The following is a 19,565-nucleotide window of genomic DNA, read 5'->3' on the forward strand; positions in this document are numbered from 1 at the left end:
ACTGCTGAGTGGTTCCTTCCCTTGGAATCAGGGAATAACGTGCTCAAGGGGCCTGGAGCAACCCTGGGCTGGTGGAAGGTGTCCCTGCCCATGGCAGGGGGTGGGACTGGATGGGCTTTAAGGTCCCTTCCAACCCAAACCATTCCAGGATTGTGGAATGTATCAAGCTTTAGTTCCAGCCTATGGAAATCAGGAAAGCCCCAGTGCACAGAGCCAACAAACCCCTCCTCGACCAAGGCAAGGAAATAATTCAATCCTGAGTCGTAAATGAAGCTCAAACCCACTGAATCACTGCAGCCCTGCAGGCACTGAGCCCACAGGTCAATGCTACCCCTATATCTACACACATTAAGGAATTAAAAAGCCACACCACCCCCACGTGCTGGGTTTGCTGGGCTTGTTCTCAAGTGACCCTCGGCTTCTTCGTGTCAACCAAGTGCAAATCCCACCATGCCCTAAAGGTCTAAACAGGGGCTGGAAGGAGGGGGAATTTCTTGTATGAGATGCACTAAGAGAGTTGGAAGGGATAAAAGGAGAGCAGCTCCCTCCTCCAGAGCCTTTTCTTCTGCTTCAGATCTAAGCAAGGACTTGTTTGCTCAGAACCACGTCTGGTTTGGGCTTCTGCGTGTTGAAAGCTCACCTCCCTCTTGTCTTTTCAGGCAGAAAGTGCTCTTTGAGCATCTGAGCAGATATAAAAACCTGCAAAATACTCTTTACACCGTCATTTATTCCTTGATCCTTCTCCCACGTTTCGCTTCACGTCTCTGTGCCCAGTTCAAACTGCACAATTTTCTTGCCTCTCCTCGGTGTTATTTCCCTCCCAGCTCAGGAGGAAAAGCAGAAGCTTCAAGGAACCCAAACCCAAGGGGATTCTTGAGGCTGCCCAAGGCTCAGCCCTCACAGCAAACCCCAAACCCCGGGTATGGCACCTCCATCCCACACAACACATCCCAGGGAGCGAGATCCCCCCACCAGGAGCTCTCTGGACACACACCAGACCCTGGAGAAGTTGCTTCCAGCATTTCCCCAAGAAAACACCTCTATTTGCTAGGGATTCTCAGGTGGAAAAGCTCCTCAGCCTCTACTCAAGGACAACACAGAGGTCACTCTAAAGCAGAGAGGAGGAAGGATGTGCTGTACCAACCCCCTCCTCACCTCCTTCAGGCAGCAACTCGGTGCAGGGAGGGCACATCCAGTTGTTTCCCAGCACAGGGGTCCCCATCTCCCTCCAGCCTGGCGTGTCCCTGGGGCCACAAAACCTTCAGGATGGGAGGAGGAGAGAGGAAATTCCCCTGTATTTTGTCCTGTTTCCTCAGCTGAGCAATTCCCCCATGCCAGGAGTGACAGGAGGGATGGGGAGGTCCCTGAGTGCTGTGAGGTCCCAAAAGGCTCTCAGGGCTCACAAACCCCCATTCCCACCCTCCAGGGACAGCTTCTCAGACCTCTGCAGGGTGGCTGGAGAGGACCCCCTTCATCAGCCCACCTTGGGGTCACAAAACAGCTGCTGCAGAACAGGGAGTGACCAATTACAGCCAGCAGAGCCTGCCCTGAACTCCCGCATTGCTCCCCTTGCCCACGTCGTGCCAAAACAGCACTCCAGGATTTACGTTTCTTGGGACAACGTGGAGCACGCTGCCGTGTTTGCCGCAACTTGGAACGGGAGAGAGTTCAATAAAACCTGCAGTCAGGCCCTACTGGTGACTGGCAAACATCATCACACTTGTACCTGGCAACTGGGAGAGGGAGGCAGCTTTTCACTCACCACCCACTGCCTGTTTCTGCCTATTACTCCCAAATTTCCTTATGCCACTGTGTACCAGCTTGCAGCCTTGTCCTGCTAGAGAGGATCTGTCTCGATATGACATTTTATTTTTATTTTTTTAAATTGTGCCGTTTCTGCTCCTCTTTGCAGCAGCATATGCTCACTCCACACTCCCGGGCAGTTCACTTCATCCCGCAGGGATTCTCTCTCTCTCTCTCCTCCCCTTTACGATTTAGCAGCCAGCTGGGCTGATGTGACAAGTCCAAAGAGACAATTCCGTTTGATTTTCAGGGCTGCATCTCTCCGGCAGCACTTACAGACCAGGGAATTCAGCTCCTCTCCCTCGTGAGGAGCAGCACCAGCTCACTCTGGTTATCTCTCCCCACAGACACCAGCACCACTAACAGCAGCAGGAGTATTTAATCACAGCCCACACCTCTCCCTCCTGGATATCTGCAGAGATTAGAGGAGCAGAATATTCCAGCACAATAAACACCCGGCTGCTATCGATGAAAAAGGTCCTTCAAGTGAGTCTGGTTTCAGGTCTCATCCGGAGCGATTCAGTGTCTCCTCTTATCACACCACAGCTCGCAAACAGCCCTACGGGAATTTTTCCAAGCTAAGAGACTCCCCGTGGTTTGTAAAACACCGCCCTGAGTTACGGGATTCGATCCCACGGGCAAATCCCCGCCGGGCGCACCAGGGCTCACACACCTTGCGGGAGGTGAAGGGCAGCTCCAATTTAGCAAAACTCATCGTTTCAAACCACATCACGCTGCACAACCCGCACGGCCGCGCAGGGGGGGGCAGCTCCACAGACCCTCGGGAATCCACTGGGAGCAAAAGGAGCAGGAACCGGACACCATCAAACCCCAGCGGGTCGGAGCAGTGCTGGGTGTGACCCGCTCCTACAGCCGGAGCGCACCGGAGGGAACTTGGCTTCCCAGCTGGGAGATGGGAAAAGTCCAGAGGCAACTGGTGCTGGGAGCAACAGGGAAAATGGGACAGAACTAGCTGGGATGGCAACAGAATTGGAAATTTTTCTAATTAAAAACTAAGGGAGCGGCCAACCCCTCACACCCCCAGCTGACGGGCAGGGAGAGTCACCCTTAGACCAGGAGAGTCACTCTTAGACCACAGAGCATCATCTTCGGTCCGGAGGAGAAGTGAGCGTTCGGGGGCACAGCTCCACGGGCAGAGCTTCGCAGGGTGGGTCCGAGGGGCTCCGGGGGCAGTGGGTGCCCTGCCCGACCGCGCGGGGACCTGCCGGGACCGTCCCCCCGGGACCCGCCGCGACCCCGCAACGCCCCGAGCGGCGGCGGCGGCACCGTGGGAAAACACGCGGCCAGCGAGCCGGGAGCGACGCGGGGATGGGGAGGGGACACGGACCTGCACCGACAGCAACCAGGGTCACCCACCAGACGGAGAGGAATTGGGGGGGGTACCCGGACCCAGAGGAGCCGGGGAGCTCCCCGCGAGCACTCACCGCGGAGAAGTTGTGCGGCCCGCAGAGCTCGCCGCGGTACTTGCAGGAGAGCAGCATGTCCTCCAGCTGGTGGCCCAGGCGGTCCATGAACTCGGCGCTGATGCCCTCGTAGTGCCGGGGGGGCAGAAAGAGGCGGAAATCGGCCAGCTTGGCGAACCAGCGGAGCCGCGCCTCGTCGCCGCGCAGCAGCTCGGTGAGCAGCGGGCGGGCGGTGCGGTTGGGCAGCAGCAGCCCCAGCCAGTGCCCCGCGTAGTACAAATCCCCCTTGGAGAGGCGGGGGAAGCGCAGCGGGTTGTTGTTGCAGAGGGTGACGGCGGGGAAGGGCAGCTGGCGGCTCCACTCGGTGCGCACGCGGGTGTGCGAGGGGAAGGCGAGCCAGTGCAGCAGGCGGTCGGAGGACCAGGCCAGCAGCAAGCCGAGCGCCGTGCAGAAGGCGAGCACCCAGAGAGCCCGGCGCGCCGGCGCCGCCCGCCCCGAGCACATGTGCCGCAGCCCGTGCAGCCGAGTGCGCAGCGCCGGCGCCCGGCGCCCCCGCGCCATGGGCGCTCCCCGCCGCCGGGGGCTCAGCGCCGCCGCGCCATCCCCGCGCCCCCACCGCCCGCAGCGGCCCCGAGCGGCGGGGGCAGCGCCCGCGGCACCGCCGCCACCGAGCAGCAGTTCCGGCAGCGCGGCATGCCGGGCCCCGCCGCCTCCCGCACCCCCTGCGGGGGGCAGCGGGGCGGCCCCCGCCGCGATCCGCCCGAGCCTGCCCGCCCGCCTGCCTTCCTTCCTGCCTGCCTTCCTTCCCCCCCCACCCCGAGCCGTGCCCGGCCGCGCCGCTCACATGCTGCGGCGCCGCGCCCCGCCCGCACCGGGATGCTCCGCACCCGGCGGGTTCTCCCGCCCCCTCCCTCCCTCCCCCTCCCCGCGGGTTTCCCGCCCTCCGCCCCGGCTCCTGCTTCCCGGTTCTTGCTTCCGGCACCCGCTCGCTGCGGGACAACCCCTCCTCCCGCCCGGTGTCGCCCCGATGCGGGACCTACCCCCGGCCCGCGCCCGCCCGCCCCGCGCTCCGCCGGCCCCGCGCTCCCATCCCGCGCTCCGCGGGCGAGGAGGAGGAGGAGAAGGAGGAAGAAGAAGAGGAGGAGGAGGAGGTGGTGGAAGAAGAGCGGGGCGAAGCTTTGCGAGGTGCCAGTCCCGGCCCCGCCGCTCGGCACCAGCCGCGCTCGGGAGGCGGAGGGAAGGAGGGAGGGATGCTCGGCCCCGATCGCGCCGTTGCTTCACCGGAGTAGCCCCCCCGCCCCGCTACTCCTCCTCCTCCACCCCCGCGTTATCCCCCGGCGGAGCCGCCGCCGCCCCCTCCTCCCTCCTCTAGCAAGGAGTTTGTTTTTCTGCTTTTCAGCATCCCCGGGGGAAAACATGATATCACGGAGCCAGGCAGAGCCTCGGGAAACGCAGGCGAGCTTTGCAGCCTGCTCGGTGTAGCCGCTGTTTTCTGGGCAGAGGGGGTGATTGCTTGGGCCGGGGATCTTTTGGCTTTTTGGTCTCCGTGGCGAAGCTGCTCCGAGCTCCTCCACTCCCGCGAAATGAGTGGGAACAGGGAGAAACGTATTCAGGGAAGTATCACCCCCTGACCCCGGCACTCGCTGCCCTTTGCCCACATCACGCCGAGCCCGGAGAGCCCTTTGGGGTCAGATGCCCCTTTTGTCCTGCATCGGACACCCCAAAAAAAGCCTCTTCTCCCCAACACCTTGCGAGACGGGAATAACTTGGGATATAGGCTGGCATCTCCCCGCCTTTGCTCAGCTCGGCGCTCTGGAAGCAGCTGCCTTTACCTTCATTTTGCTTTCAAACAGGAGCAAGAAACATTCCTCTAATTGTGTCCAATTAAGCTGTAAGTGCCGGTAACTGCTTCTGAATCCCCTCTGATTTTTTTTCTTTTCCCTCTGAATTCATTTTCCGTGTGCATTTCGAGCCGTATATTTTTACCCGATAGATGGAGTTGTTACAGCCTGGCTATCTCCAGCCTCTCCCGGAGAGTTGCTTTTTTATTGTGGCAGAGCTGCAAACGTGAAGCGAACCCCGACTTGGTGGCAAGCCGTCCCCAAAATCCCCCTCCTGGCTCTGGGATCACGGGGAAAAATGGGATTGAGGGGCCTGAGCTTGTGCCCTCCACATATAGGGGTGCTGGCAACAGCGATTTGCACAAACTCGATGCGGGCTCAGCTTGATGCCCTCAGATAACTTCGGTGGGTTGCAGTGCTCGTATCCAGGAGTTTTCCAGTGTTGTGGTTTGGGTTTTTTTTTTGTTTGTTTGGGTTTTTTTAGCACCGCTAATAAACATCAAAACCTTTCAACCCCCCCCCCGGCACGGCCGTGACCTTTTGTAAACCGAGCGGGGAAAGGGCAGAAGTTCCAATATCCATTCCAACGCGATCTCTCGTAGCTCCCATTCAGTCTCTCCTCCTGCTTTCCGAGCGACCACATGTGTTGGTTTTGGTTTTTTTTTTTTCCTTTTTTTTTTTTTTTTTCCCTTCCCTGCCGCCTGTTGAAATCAGTGGGAGTTTTTTTTTCCCCTTGGCTCGCTCTCCCAGGATAATAAACATCCCAACCGCTTCGCCACGAGGCGGTCTGAGACTGTTAGACCCGTGATATATTGCCACAAACCGAGGGAATAAAAGGTGCCTGGCTCTAAACGGCCTCCAACATTCCCTCCCCCACAAACAAACCCGTTACCCCGCGGCACAGACGGTCCCGGGCAGTGCCAGGTTCTCTGGCTTATTTTCGACCCTTTCCCTTCTTTAAAAGGGTTTTTCACTCTTTTTTTTTGGGAGGGAGTAGCCTGGCAAAAGGGGATTGTAAAGGAAAGAACAGCAGGTTTACGTGGAAAACTGCTTTTTTTCCCCCCTTAAATGCTCCCACTCCAAATTATCTGCTCCAATCTCCCCCCCCCCCAATTTATTCTAGCAAAGCAACTTTTCTTAATTAAAGAAAAACAGCTGATGGTAAATAGGAGTGGGATGGCCAAGACCATCTTCACCTTGAGCTAAAATCCAAAAGCTTCACCACGAAAACATTACGAAGACAAAGCAGACCAAACCTGACCATAAAATTCCAAGCTGGCATCAGCTGGTGGGAAATCTCTCCCTGCCCAGCCACCCACCCTCTGGAAATTGTCTCCATTTTTCAAGTTATTTAAGAAAGCAGCTCATTCATTACCTGTGCACCCTGTGCTGCAACAGAGTCCTGCTTAATTCTTTACACAGCCTGAGCAGCTGAAAAGCTTATTGGGCTTAATACTTGGAAGAAATACCAGAGCTGCTATCAATAAATATTGCTAATTAATCAACAAGTCACTTCTGAAATTATCCCTTGGGCTGCGTGAGTTTGCTCCTTCTGTTGGAGAATAGATTACGGATAGAAATCAAACAATATGTGAGAAATTCAGTGAATTATTTTGGGTGAATTCTGTCATTTCCCCTCCTCCCAAAACATAACCTGTGTGCCCCTGAAAGGTGAAGGAAAGACAAATATTGGGAAGGTTTCCTAACCAAAAGCATTGCCTTCTTCTGAAACTTCATTTTCACTTCAAACATCAACTCAGGTAAAGACAAAAAGCATTAAATGAAAGCTTTAAACCCCCTGGAAAGTAAATCATAATACTTTGTTCTGCTGGACCCTTTTGTTATTATTATTTAATTCATCCCATGAGGGAACAAAAGGAGAGTCAACCCCAAACTCTTCTCCCACCAGACCCTTGGTGTGACTGATATCTGAAAAACCCCCAAGCCCCCAATTCCACAGAGTCCCCTGGAAAGAGAGTTAGTTCATGGTGAGTTAGTGCTGAGCAATTTGCTGTGAGAATTTCCCAGGGTTCAGGGCTTGGCTCACTGGGCTTCACTCCATGGGAGTGACAATCATGGAATGGTTCAGGTTGGAAAACCCCTCCAAGATCAGAGTCCAACCATCCCCCAGCACTGCCAAGGCCACCCCTGGCCCATGTCCCCAAGTGCCACATCCACAGGGCTTTGAAATCCCTCCAGGGCTGGGGACTCCAGCTGTGCCAGGGCTGGACAACCCTTTCCAGGAAGAAATTTTCCTACAATCCAATCTAAACCTCTTTTGGTGCAACTTGAGGTCGTTTCTTCTCCTCCTGTCAGGGATTGCAGAGCCAGAAGGTCCCCCCTGAGCCTCCTTTTCTCCAGGCTGAGCCCCCCCAGCTCCCTCAGCTGCTCCTGCTGCTCCAGCCCCTTCCCAGCTCCGTTCCCTTCCCTGGACATGCTCCAGCCCCTGTGTCCATGAGTGCATCCCAGGGGATTTATGGGATTCATTCCATTGCTCAGCTCTTCAGGGCAATCCCTGGTGGGTGAGTGGGCAGCAGATTTATCCCTGGTTGGGTGCCAGGAGGAGTTAAGGGGCAGCAGTAACACTGGGATTGTCCCAGGACGTGGATCAGCTGTGCAAAAGCTGTGACATCATCTGCTTTTTGGGGGGTTTTGGGGACTAAAAACAGGAGGTGGAATTACAGGGATGGGATCAAAGAGTGCAGGATCCCCGGAGCAACCTGGGCTGGTGGAAGGTGTCCCTGCCCAGGGCAGGGGGTGGCACTGGCTGAGCTTTAAGATCCCTTCCAACCCAAACCATTCCAGCATTCTGTGATCAGATTTTCCAGTGGGTTTTGGGGTTTTTTTTGTGTCTGTGCTTTTAAAGCCCCTGTAAAAGGCATTGATTTTCAGCTCTCAGGAACTCAAACCAAGGAGAACAGGGGCCAGCTGCTTAAAAGGCCACTTTGTCCCCAGATGAGAGGTTCAAGTCCCCAGAGATTCAAGTTCCCCCAATGATTCCTGCTCAGAATCATCCCTGGTGCCACTGGGAATACTGGTGCAGAAAGCAGAGGCTTGGGCACAGCTGGCAGACAGGGCATCAGTACCCAGTGACACTCACCCCTCCCCAGGGGGGCAGATGGGATGAAATGAGCTGAAAATATGTTCTGCAAACCCCCAATCCTTCCAGAATAACTCCCTGCTTTGCCCAGCAAATTCCCACCGGAGCTGCCATGGGCTGAGAAAGCCATAAACCACCTGGAAATTGGGGTTTCCATGGAAGCCACCACTCAGCCCTAACTCTGTCACTGCCTCAAATCCCAGAGTGTGGGACAACCTCCCCCTGTGTGACCCCAGAGCAGCAGAGCTTTGGGGACCCCTCCACCCAAACATCACCCTCATTCCAACACCCTTTATTCCAAAGGGGATTGTTTCCTTTGGATTGGTTTTATTTTCCAGTTATGGAGCTTCCAGCTGTGAAATCCCCTAAATTAACTGAGGATTCTCAGAGCAGAACCCTCCAGCTGTTAGAGGGATTTTTTTGGGGGGGGTCTGCAGCCTTTTGGGGCTGTGAGTTTTCAGGGGAGGGAGGTGAAACACTTGATCCATAACAAAATACTGAAGGCACATGAATAGCATATGGCTATTCCTTAATCTGCCCCCTTTACCCAAACAGCAGCAGAGCAGGAAAAACCTTTGCACTTTGCAGGTCTGCTTTCAGCTCCCAAAAATAGGGAGACTTTTTGATATCTCGTTTCCTGGGCCCTGTGTGTTGTCTAACAGGAAAAAAAAAACCAAAACTGAGAGAGATCAAACAAATACCCCAAAGTGAGTAAAGATGTGGCTGCTCTTTTGGGGATTAGGCTGAGACTCAGGGCGTGGGGAAAGCAAATAAAAGCGGGATTTGGGGGGATTATGCAGGAGGATGCTGAGGATTAATTAGGAAGATTTTAGGAAAAGCCAGATCTCAGCTGGGGTTGGGACCCCACAGAGGTGTCACATTTGCCTTGGCAACACTTGTGGGAGTCTCCTCCCCATTTTGAAAGGATTTAATCCACCCTCATCCCAGATTTTGGTGGGGACTCTGAGACATGTGGCTGATCCATGGGCTTGACATCCATTTGGAATTAGATTTTCAGGGGTCCTGTGCAGAGCCAGACAGGGCAGGGCTGTCCTGTGTCCTCTAATTAGCAGAGCCTCGTTAAATTGGCATTTTCTGACAGCACCATTATTCACTGCCTTTCCTTAAAGGAGCAAAATGCTAATACATAAATATATATATAGATATATGCATGTATGTATGTGTGTTTATATATATATATAAATATGTATATATATATATATAATTCTCCTGCAGGTAGAGGAGAGGAAGGATTTAAATCTATTTTAAACTTCTCAGTTGGCATCTTCCCAATTATCTCCTTTTTTTTTCTTTATTTTTTTTTTTTTCTTTTTCCTATTTTCCATTTCAGGGCTGAAGAAAAGAGGAGAGGAAATGAAACCAATGAAAGTACCTCTGGATTTGGCAAGAAGTAATTTCAGCACGAATTCTTTGGAGCAAATTAAAAAGCAAAAGTTCTCCCACTCTCCTCCTAGCAGTGAGTTCCTTTGCTGTCATCCAGCACATGGGAGTTTTTGGGGAGCTCCATGTGGGAATTTAGGCATCACCAGCACCTTCAAATGGGATTTGACATCACCTGCACCTTCCTGTGGGATTGGGCATCACCTCCACTTTCATATCTGGGAGTGGGATGTGACAGTGGGAAGAGTGGGAGGGAGTTCCAGCTTCCCTGTCTTGGGGGGGGATAATTCTGGATACCACATGGGCATAAACCTGGGGTGAAAAAGTGAGCCTGGAGGCTCTTCTGCACCTCACCTTGGAGGAGTCCTGGTGAATATTTCATGGCATCTCCTCTGTCTGGAGAGGCAATTCCCCTGATGCTTTAATTCCACCCTTCCTGCCTCTGCTGACCCCTTTTTCCTCAGGTTCAATTCACAGGACCTGGCAAACCCCAGGGAAAGCTGCTCTGTGTTTAGATGCTGAAGGGGACTGAAAAATCACCTCTCTCTCTCCCTGGGAGTTTTGCTTCTAAATCAAATGAAGGGAGCAATTTCTTAAGTTAATATTTATTCTTTGTCTTTCCGAGGTATTTGAAGACTCCTCTGGCAGCCAGGTGGGAAATAGCCCTTTCTCCTCTTTGAACCTGCTGCTGTTTCAAGTGAAGGCAAGAGGCTTTTGTATGTTCTTGGCACCAGGAATCAGGTTTCAGTCACTGAAATCTGAGCCCAGCTCGGTTGGGCTGAAAGGAGATGGTCACCTCAACATCAGAGTCATTCCAGGGCACCAGGGCCACGTTTGGAGGCTGCTTCATGTCCTGCATCTGCTGGAAAGCAAATATTTAACTCACTGGGCCAGTTTGGGGTCCCCCCCAACGGAGGTTTGGGCTGGAGTTTGAAGGGTTAAACGGCCTTAGAGTGGTGCCAGAGCCAGGATCAGCCCCCAAAGCGCTGCTGAAACCTCCCAGCCTCCAAATCTATTTTGAGCACGAAGAATGCAGGATAATTTGCTGCTGCAAAAATTCTAGTCTAGGGGGTTGGATTTTGGGGTTTTTTGGTTTTTTTTTTCCTTTGTTTGGGAGTGATCTGCTCCATGTGGGGAATCCTGGAATGGTTTGGGTTGGAAAGGACATTAAAGCTCAGCCAGTGCCACCCCCTGCCCTGGGCAGGGACACCTCCCACTAACCCAGGTTGCTCCAAACCCCATCCAGCCTGGCCTGGGACACTCCCAGGGATGGAAGAGCAGGAGATGGAGAGCAGGTTTCAGAGGTGACCTGGAGATGGGTGTTGTGAGGACAGGACAGAGGCACAGGCACGTTTGGGAAGGTCCCTGTCTCACATCCACAGCTCAGCCTCGTGCTGCTCTGGCTCCCTGTGCTCCAGCCGAGCTCAGGGGTCACATTGGAGGGAATCAATAAATGCAATTATTATAAAAACCACTGGAGTACCTGAGGGATGTGGCTGGAAGCATAAAGAGGGCCATTCTCTGACAAACAGCTTTGACCTAACTCTGCTCCTGGCATGTTCCTGAGGCTCGTGGAGACTCCAGGGCTTTGCAGATAGCAGGGAAGGCTTGCAGTGATATTTCCCAAGGGAAACAGCCCCTTTCTGCACAAGGCAAAAAAAAAAACTCCCCCTCTCCATCAAAAGAAACTTGAATTCCTGTCAAAAACTATTTCAAAGGATCAAATTTGACAGCCCCAAAGCTGCTGCAGTTCCTTGCAGATCCGGTGGGATTACTGCCAGCTATTTCAGCACAGGTTCATTTAGGCAATTCCCATCTGTGGGAATCCCAGGTGACCAGCGAGTCCAGAGCCTGCTGCAGGAGAGGTTTGGGTGGGTGGGTTACATTCTTTACGTGGTTTGGCCAGCATTAGAGGCCACTGGGTTGGTGTTAAAGGTCTGTCCTCACCAATCTTCTGCTGTCCTTGGCACAGGGAATGAGCATCCCCAGGGATGGAGATGAGCAGGCCTGGCTGGCAGGGCAGGTAAGTGCTACCTGCTGAGCTGCCAAGCAGAGAGGATCCATCTCACATTCCTCTGGCAGACTAATGGGTGACAGCAGTTGTGTGGGAAGATTAATGGAGACAAGGTTTGATAAAATAGAAGCGCCATCCTTAAGTTTTTCAGATGCTTTTTTGCAGTTACATAATTTGAAATGACATTGATTAAAAAAAAAAAAACACACCAAACCAAAACCAATCAACGCTGGGAAACTTTGTTTAGGGCTGGATTCTGCTCCTGCTCAGCAGAAGAAGTTTGGGTCCCTCCTCTGAACGGCAAGGGAGTTTGAGCACATTTTTTCCAGCAAGGAGAAACAGGATTTGGCCCTTAATACCCTCAAAATGCCACTGGTGCTGCACAGGGAGGAGAAAAGGCAACAATTCCCTCCCAATATCTAATATAAATCTACTTTTTTCCATTAATACTGCCCTAATACTGAAGGTTCCAGCATTCGGCTCATCTGATGGCTGACAACTGATTTTCTTTATTATTATTATTAAAAATACTTTCTCTCTTCTTTAATATAATCCCGTGGGAAGGCAAAAGCAAGGAAGCTCTCAGATGGAAAAAGCCCTGAAGGAAAGAAACTGCAGCAGAAAGAAGGTTCCTCTAGGAGGGACATCTGGACTGACTCGAAGAAAGATGTTGTCAGAATTAGTTTTCCTGAAGAGACATTCCCTGAAGAAATACCCTCAGTGGTTTTAGGAATGTTCGAATCGATTCCTTTACCCCTTCAAGGGGTTGGGTCCAGGCAAAAAAAGCAGAAAAGGTGAAATTTCCCGGTTTCCTTCACATGTTTTCCCATAAATATTGCAGAAATGGATATTCCTTGTGCCTCCTTCCCAGTCTCTCCTCCTTTTCCAGTGGTTGGATGTGGCTGGGTGGTGCTTTAGTGCTTCCCTGAGCAGTGGTTAATGGATTAGATGATTCCCTGGGATGGCATGTCAAGGTTGGTTGTTTTTTTATTTTTCCTTCTCAAAACTGTTTTGTCTCTGAGTTGATATTTTAAAACAATAGGTGTAAAACCTCCAGGGAGAACTGGGAAAGCTGTGATTGGAAATGCCCCTCCCCTGAGCACTTTCTGCTGTCTGCACCCCCATTTTTGGGGCCGTCCCTTCCTCTCCCTCCTTTATATCTGCAAGAATTTGAGTTGTTTTAACAACTGTTAAAAAAAAATGTTGTTTTTCTTTTTAATTTTGTCATTAATCTTGCTTCAAGGAAGGATTTGCTCCTGGGCCAACGTCCCAGGCTCCAAAATCTGGGCAAGGGACACCTCCCAATCTTCTGCCTTCGCTTCGCCACAATCAATCCCTCGGTGCCACAAAAAGTGATGGCACTCAAGAGTCTTCAGATAAGGGGGGAAATCAGCAGCTGGGAATCTGCCAGTTCGTGTGTCACGCTCCAAAAACCCCCCTTAACCCCTCCACAAAACAGAGGGAAAGCAGGACTGGTTGTTTCCCTCATGGCTACTCCTAAATATCGCTGCAGTGTCCTCCAACATTCCCCCTGGAAATTGTGACACAGCAGGTTTGTCACTCTGTGTCTCTGGGATGGGTGAGAAGGGACTCAGGTGAGACATTTCCACAGGGACACCAAAAATCCTTGAACATCTTCCTCGTGGTGGGTGTTTTGCATGACAGCAGAATTTCTTTCCCTCACGTTCGTTGACATCACATTATGCAGCCAGTCCCCTGGGAACCGTTCTCAGAGTAATTGCACCAGACAAATAATCAGTATTTCCAATTTATTTGCTTCTGCTTTTCCGGATGGAGTAATGTGGTGCTTCTGTGTGATAATTGGAAACACCTGATGCTGACCTCAGGAACAGAAGGAAGAATTCAAAATATTGATCTTGGAGCTGACTTAAGGGGAAAGTGGCATCTTGGGCAGGGAAAGCTTAGCCTGGGACAGCTGCAATTGGTCTCCCAGCCAAGAATTCCTTCCCAATATCCAGCCTAAATTTCTCCAGGTTTAGTCTAAAAGCATTCCCCCTTGTCCTGTCGTTATCTGACCATGGAAAAGTCACTTTCCCTGTTTTTTTACAAACCACTTTAAGTCCTGAAGGATTGCAGTCAGGTCCACCCAGTCCTGCTTAGTTAATCCCCTCTTTTCTTCTCCAGGGAACTTTACTAGGATATGGGTTATTACTCCTTGCTGCTCAGCAGAAAGTTGGTTTGGATCCCAGTATTCCCAGTGTTGGGATTAGGGGAGACATCCTCCTCTCTGCCCAGTAGAAACCAGTGTCCTGAGAGCATCCAGAGTCTGAAGGACACTTTAAAGGGGACACATCCAAAGCTCTGTGTGACCCAGGATTGTCTCATCTCTTTTAGTTTTCATAGATCAGGGAATATCCTGGCCTGATTACGAGATTTATCCGTTGCTAAAGCGTGTCAGACACAGGCTCGACTGGTGGGAGAAGGGTTGGCCAGAGAACGTTGAGCTTCAAGCATTTTCTGGGGATGAACCTTTCAGAAATGAGCTGGGATTGCTGGAAAACCACTCCTGTGCTGTGCTGGAGGGCTGGGGAAATCCCTGGAACGTTGGAGGCTGCATTGGCAGGTGCAGAAGCCTCAGTGAAGGCAGCTGGGCTGAGCCAAGCAGGGGTTTCCCCACCTGAAGTGGCTCCGACCTGGGGCCGCTCTCCCAGAGAAGCAAAGCCCTGAAACACGAAGGGGTGACCCCAAGAAACTGAGGGGCAGTTAATGAACAGTTAATTCACAGTTAACCCTCTTTCTGGCTGCACAGGGCTGGGGCTTTGCCAGATCCCTCCTCTGGAGGACTGTGAAGGATGACACCCAAATGTGATTCCATTCCATCATTATCAGGAGCTCAGCTTGCCCAGAGAAGCTGTGGCTGCCCCTGGATCCCTGGAAGTGTCCAAGGCCAGGTTGGAGCAATGTGGGATAGTGGAAGGTGTCCCTGCCCACATCAGGAGGTGGCACTGGATGGTTTTTAAGGTCCCTTCCAACCCAAACCATCTTGTGATTCCACGATTCTCTGAAAGCCTGGCCCTGGCCCTGACACCCCTGGCTGGAACAGGCTCTCCATCACTGATTCCTTGATTCCCCAGCTCTCATTCCTCCTTCCTTGCCTTGCCCAAGCATCCCCACACAGCTCTTGGGGCAATCCCGTTGCTTTTTTCCAGCCCATTTGCAGGGCAGAGCCCACAGCTGTGGGGAAGGAGGTGGTGTGTGGGGCTGGCATTTGGGATGCTCAGATTCCTGGACAAAGAGCATCTCCCTGAGCCCCTCCTGGTGCTGGTGATGCCCTCGGTGTGACAGGGGGTGCCAGCAGTGCCGTGGCTTCCAGGAGCACTTTGTTGCTTCCCCCCCAGGAGGCTGGAGCTGGAAATGGGGGATGGATCAAAATCAAAGATCCCTTTTACTTTCAGGCTCTTTCTCCTTTCCTTGTTTGCCTGATGTTTTCCCTGTGTTTGGATAGAGCCCCCTCAGTACTGGAAGAAGGTGTGACACCTGGTCATAAATAATCATTATCTCCCTGAGTACTTTCTAGTTTAAACATCTTAAATAAATAGATGTTAAGTCTCCCAAAACGCTGACTTTTATAGAACTGCATTCCATTTGCATGCCAGCTGCTTTTCAGAGAGAAACCCCTGCTGAGAAACAGGGCTGGCAGGGGCTGGATTAGGATTTCCCAATCCACAAAGGGAAGAGGGGCTTGCTCTGTCACCGGGAAATGAAACAGCGAGATCAAATAAATACCCAAATATTTCATCTCGTTTGAAAAGTGAGTCACTTCACACCCTGCACCGGGTTCTGAGCTCTGATAAAACAGGCTGCAGCCTCACAGAGTGGCATCACATTGGACACAGTGGTGCTGTCACAGAACTGGGAACTGGTTTGGGCAGTGGGGTTGAATTGGGGGGGGGGGGGAGGGGCAGAAACGGGACCCAAAATTCCTCAGTGGGATCCCCCTCCCTGCCTGGGAGCAGACAGAGCTCCCTGGGAAAGGGGGATGAGCCACGGAGGGGAAAATTAGGAGTTAATTTTAAGCTGGTCGTGGTGTTAACAGCCAGCTCCAGTTCCAGGCAAAGCAGAGGAGATGGAGGTGGCACCAGCAAGGTCCACGTGGGCACAGCAAAAGCATCAGTGGCCTGAAGAAAGGTGGTGACAAAGCAATCCCTGCAGGGGAGCAGCTCCTTCTCTCAGCTACTCTGGAAGAGATTTGTTTAATTTAGTGCACAGTGGCTGAATTAAGTGTTCCTTGGCCTTATTAAAAGAAGGATTTACTCCCCATTCTATTATTCATGGGGCTGTACAATAAGCACCAGCTGGTTGGAGCATAATTAACAGGGACTTATTTACAGAGATGAGAAACTGTTGCTAAACCCAAGGAAACAGCGTCTCAGTGCTCTCCTGGAGTGGGATAACTGCAAGACATGACCCCCGGAGCAGCACCTCTGTGAGCAAGAGTAATGATGCCTTCAGAGCCAGGCATGGGAGTAACTCACTGCAGCAGCCAACATGGAAAGTGTCAGTGTGATTCACTGAGTAATTATGGAATAATGCAGTGTAAACTATTAGGAGATAATAACAATAAGTCAAGATTGACTCGTCCCCTCGAAAACTTCAGCTCCAGGTTGTTCTCTCTGCTGCATAAAGGGGAGAGCTGAAGGGGGAGGGAACCAGCACGGGCACCTTTCCCCCAGGGGCTGAGAGCAAACTGGTGTTTGGTGGCAATTTTGACATCCACATTCTTTTTTTTTTTCCCCCCTTCCCAAATAGAAAAGCGCTTCAGACTGCAACTTTCTCCTCAGCAAATGGGAAATGGGGCTTTGGAACAACTGTGAGTTCTGCTGCTGCCTTTCCTCTCCCTGCACCAGCTGCTCTGGGGTGAGGTGGCTGTCAGCCCCAGCCCTTCACTGCGAGCCACTTCAGTTGGATAAATGACATTTTGAGTGAAAAAGCCGAATCCAAACATCCTCAGTTGGCAGGGCTTGGAATTTCATTGCCAAATCCCACTTGCTATGGAAAATCCTGCGTTCCAGAAGCACTTTTACAATGTCCAGCCTTTAAGGTTTGGGGGCCTGGTGGGGCTTCTGGGGAGGGTCCCTCCTGGCAGCAGCTGGGCTGAGGAGTGGAAGGGACTGTGGGGTGATGTGGTGACATCTGGAACGGGCTGGCACGAGAGGAATGACCAAAATCTTCCACAGTTTGGTAAATCAGGCCACAAAAAAAGCCTCTCATTTGGGTCTGCTGAGCTAAAACGTAGCAGATGGTTGAAGGAGACATCCCAGAACGTGTCTCCAGCAGTGCAAGGGTGGTGACTGAGACTGGGATTTATCAGCTAATGGTGCCAGGTGATGCTTGGTGGGAGGTGTGTGGGCATTTCAGGTACCACACACCCCCTGGGGCAGCTCAGCTGGCAAAGACTGGTGGTGAGAAGGCTCCTCCCCTGCTGGCAGTGCAGGAGGTGGCACTGGATGGGCTTGAAGGTCCTTTCCAACCCAAACCATTCAGGGATTCCGGGATTCCAAGGACAGGGAAGCAGCTGGTGCTGCTGCTTCAAGGATCTGGGAAGAAGGCAGCCTGGATCTGGGACAAACCTGACAACTTTTGGTTAGCAAAGCCTGTGGGGGCTGTGACTGAGACCACCCTGCACTTACCAGGGTTCTGGAGCAGGGAAAAAGCATCATTCATCTTTTCCCCTCCATCCTGATATTTCCAGGAATGTGACTGCAGGCGAGTTTGCAGCTTGTATTCACAGACGAATCCTTTGGTGGCAGGAGCAATGAGCAATGATTTTTGTTCTCTGGGCTTCAATACTCATAACATTTCCATTTTTATGGCATTTGATTATGTATTAGACATTTAAGATGCATTTACAATATTAACCTCTCCAAAGAGGCCACTCCTCAAACAGCTCTGTTTCCTAGTTAAAATGCAACTCTCGCTGTTGTCTGTACCTCAAGTGGTCTGAGTCGATGAATCAGAGCCCTGAGACGCTGAAACAAAATCTGGATGTATAAAAAAACCCACAGAGGAGGTGTGGGGGGGTGGGTGGGGGGAATGATTCTGTCCTAACAAATGACCTGTGCTGGAACATCAGCCACTTACTCATTTGTCAGCGCTCTGGTTCTGCTCAGCTGCACCCGGAGTCGTCATCTGCAAATCCAAATCCAATTTGATGCTTTGTCACCGTGTGGCAGTGACAGGAGGGGGGGGAGAAAGGTGACACAGCCCTGCTCCCACCCCAGGGGAGCTGTGCTGCCCTTCCCTGCTGTCCCAGGGGTGCCCCCCTGTTTTAGGGGGTGATGGGGAGAGCTGGGAAGAAGAAGAAAGCCCCAGGCAGGTTGTTCCCAACTGGGAAGAGCCAGAAGAGGGGAAGGGGTTTGTTCAAGACCCTTGTGTGAGTCCAACCTGATGCCTTAAAATTTATATTAAATATATCATATATTATATCTAATATACTATATATAATAATAATTTACAACATATAATATCTATTTTATATATTATATATATTACATATAACAATAGTATATTATATATATTGTATTTTATATATATATATACACACTAGAAGTTTTACATTATATATATTGTATTTATATATATATATACACACTAGAAGTTTTACATTATATATATTGTATTTCATATATCTATATATATATACACTAGAAGTTTTAGTATAGCTTGTTAGTGCCATGACAATAAAAGGGATAGTTTTCTTTTAAGAGACGATTTTAGGCATCAAAGCAGCACCAGGGTTTGCCCACCCCCACCATCCAAGGTTGGATTTGATGATCTTGGAGGTCTAGTCCAGCCTTTAAGATTCTATGGTTGGATCCTGGTGCCCTTCAGGCTGGTTTGGACCTTCCCAGAGCCCAGGCTGTCATTTGTTGCTGTGTTTGTGTTGGAAAAGCAGCTCAAGATGCCACGGGAGGACACTTGGAGATGGTGCTGCCCTCAGACACTGAGGGCAAGAGGGAATAAGCAGGGATAGATGGGATATTGGGAAGGAATTCCTGGCTGGGAGGGTGGGCAGGCCCTGGCACAGGTTGCCCAGAGAAGCTGTGGCTGCCCCTGGATCCCTGGAAGTGTCCAAGGCCAGGCTGGACGGGGCTTGGAGCAACCTGGGCTGGTGGAAGGTGTCCCTGCCCGTGGCAGGGGGTGGCACTGGATGATCCTTAAAGTCTCTTCCAACCCAACCCATTCCATGATTCTGTGGCTGTCTGATTCTCTCATCTCCCATTATCCATGACATGGATAAAAATCTCATCTCCTTACACAGAATTTCCTTCCATTTGTGAGACGCTCAGCACAGGCAGTGTCACAATGGTACAAAACACTCAGGAGGCAACAATAACTGCCTTTTTCTTTGTTTGTTTGTTTGTTTTCTCTAACAAACACCCACGGCCTGAGAAGCAACCCAGAGCAGAAAGGCAGAGCCAAGGCAGTAAATCCACTCTCTATTCCTCACACCCCAAACATTTCCCTTGGCAGCTGTAACCAAATCCCCCTTTTGGGTGGCTCAGCTGTTCCCCAGCCCCGTGCCCTGCTCAGGTTCAGATTGGATCAGCACAAACAGGAACCCCGAGGAGATGCAGGAGCCCCACGACTCCAGCAGTGCTGCCAGAGGACCCTCCAGGCTGGGGGGGACCCTGCTGAGCTGTTCCACTGCTCCAAGCAGTGCAGTTATCTCAAAGCACACGTGCTATTTTCTAGGCAGTGCAGGATCTTAATGTATGTACACTATAATTACTTTTAGTTGCTGCCTTCTCCTCTATTGTAATTTGCTTGCTAATTATCGTTACAGAATTTTAACTCAGTTGTTCCCATTAATCTTAAATTAATTATAAGGTAGTCCATACTTATTTAACACCAGGGTTGTTTTTCTTTTAATCACATGTTTTTAGGCTTGTTGCTGATGGCCCACAAACAGTCATAGAAAGTCTCTGGAGAGGATATTTTTATAAGGACATGGAGTATCA

At 51.5% G+C, this 19,565-nt stretch overlaps 2 protein-coding genes across 5 annotated transcripts in view; both read right to left on the bottom strand.

Annotated features, from left to right (window-relative positions):
- The window catches only part of LOC126646402 (uncharacterized), a 281,736-nt gene that overhangs the window by 133,048 nt on the left and 129,123 nt on the right, over window positions 1–19,565 (bottom strand). The window lies entirely within an intron of this gene.
- ASIC2 (acid sensing ion channel subunit 2) overlaps window positions 1–19,565 on the bottom strand; it is a 358,569-nt gene that overhangs the window by 76,637 nt on the left and 262,367 nt on the right. Inside the window, exon 1 of one of the 3 annotated variants that reach the window (XM_050327693.1) lies at window positions 3,249–3,803. The exons of the other annotated variants lie outside the window; for them this stretch is intronic. Coding sequence (XP_050183650.1) covers window positions 3,249–3,788 — 540 coding nt within the window. The 5' untranslated portion in view covers window positions 3,789–3,803. Of the gene's footprint in view, window positions 1–3,248; window positions 3,804–19,565 lie in introns of those variants that run through there. 3 annotated transcript variants of the gene reach the window in all.

This window comes from Myiozetetes cayanensis, unplaced genomic scaffold (assembly GCF_022539395.1).
Source record: "Myiozetetes cayanensis isolate MyiCay16 unplaced genomic scaffold, myiCay2020 scf34, whole genome shotgun sequence".
Taxonomy (NCBI): Eukaryota; Metazoa; Chordata; class Aves; order Passeriformes; family Tyrannidae; genus Myiozetetes; species Myiozetetes cayanensis.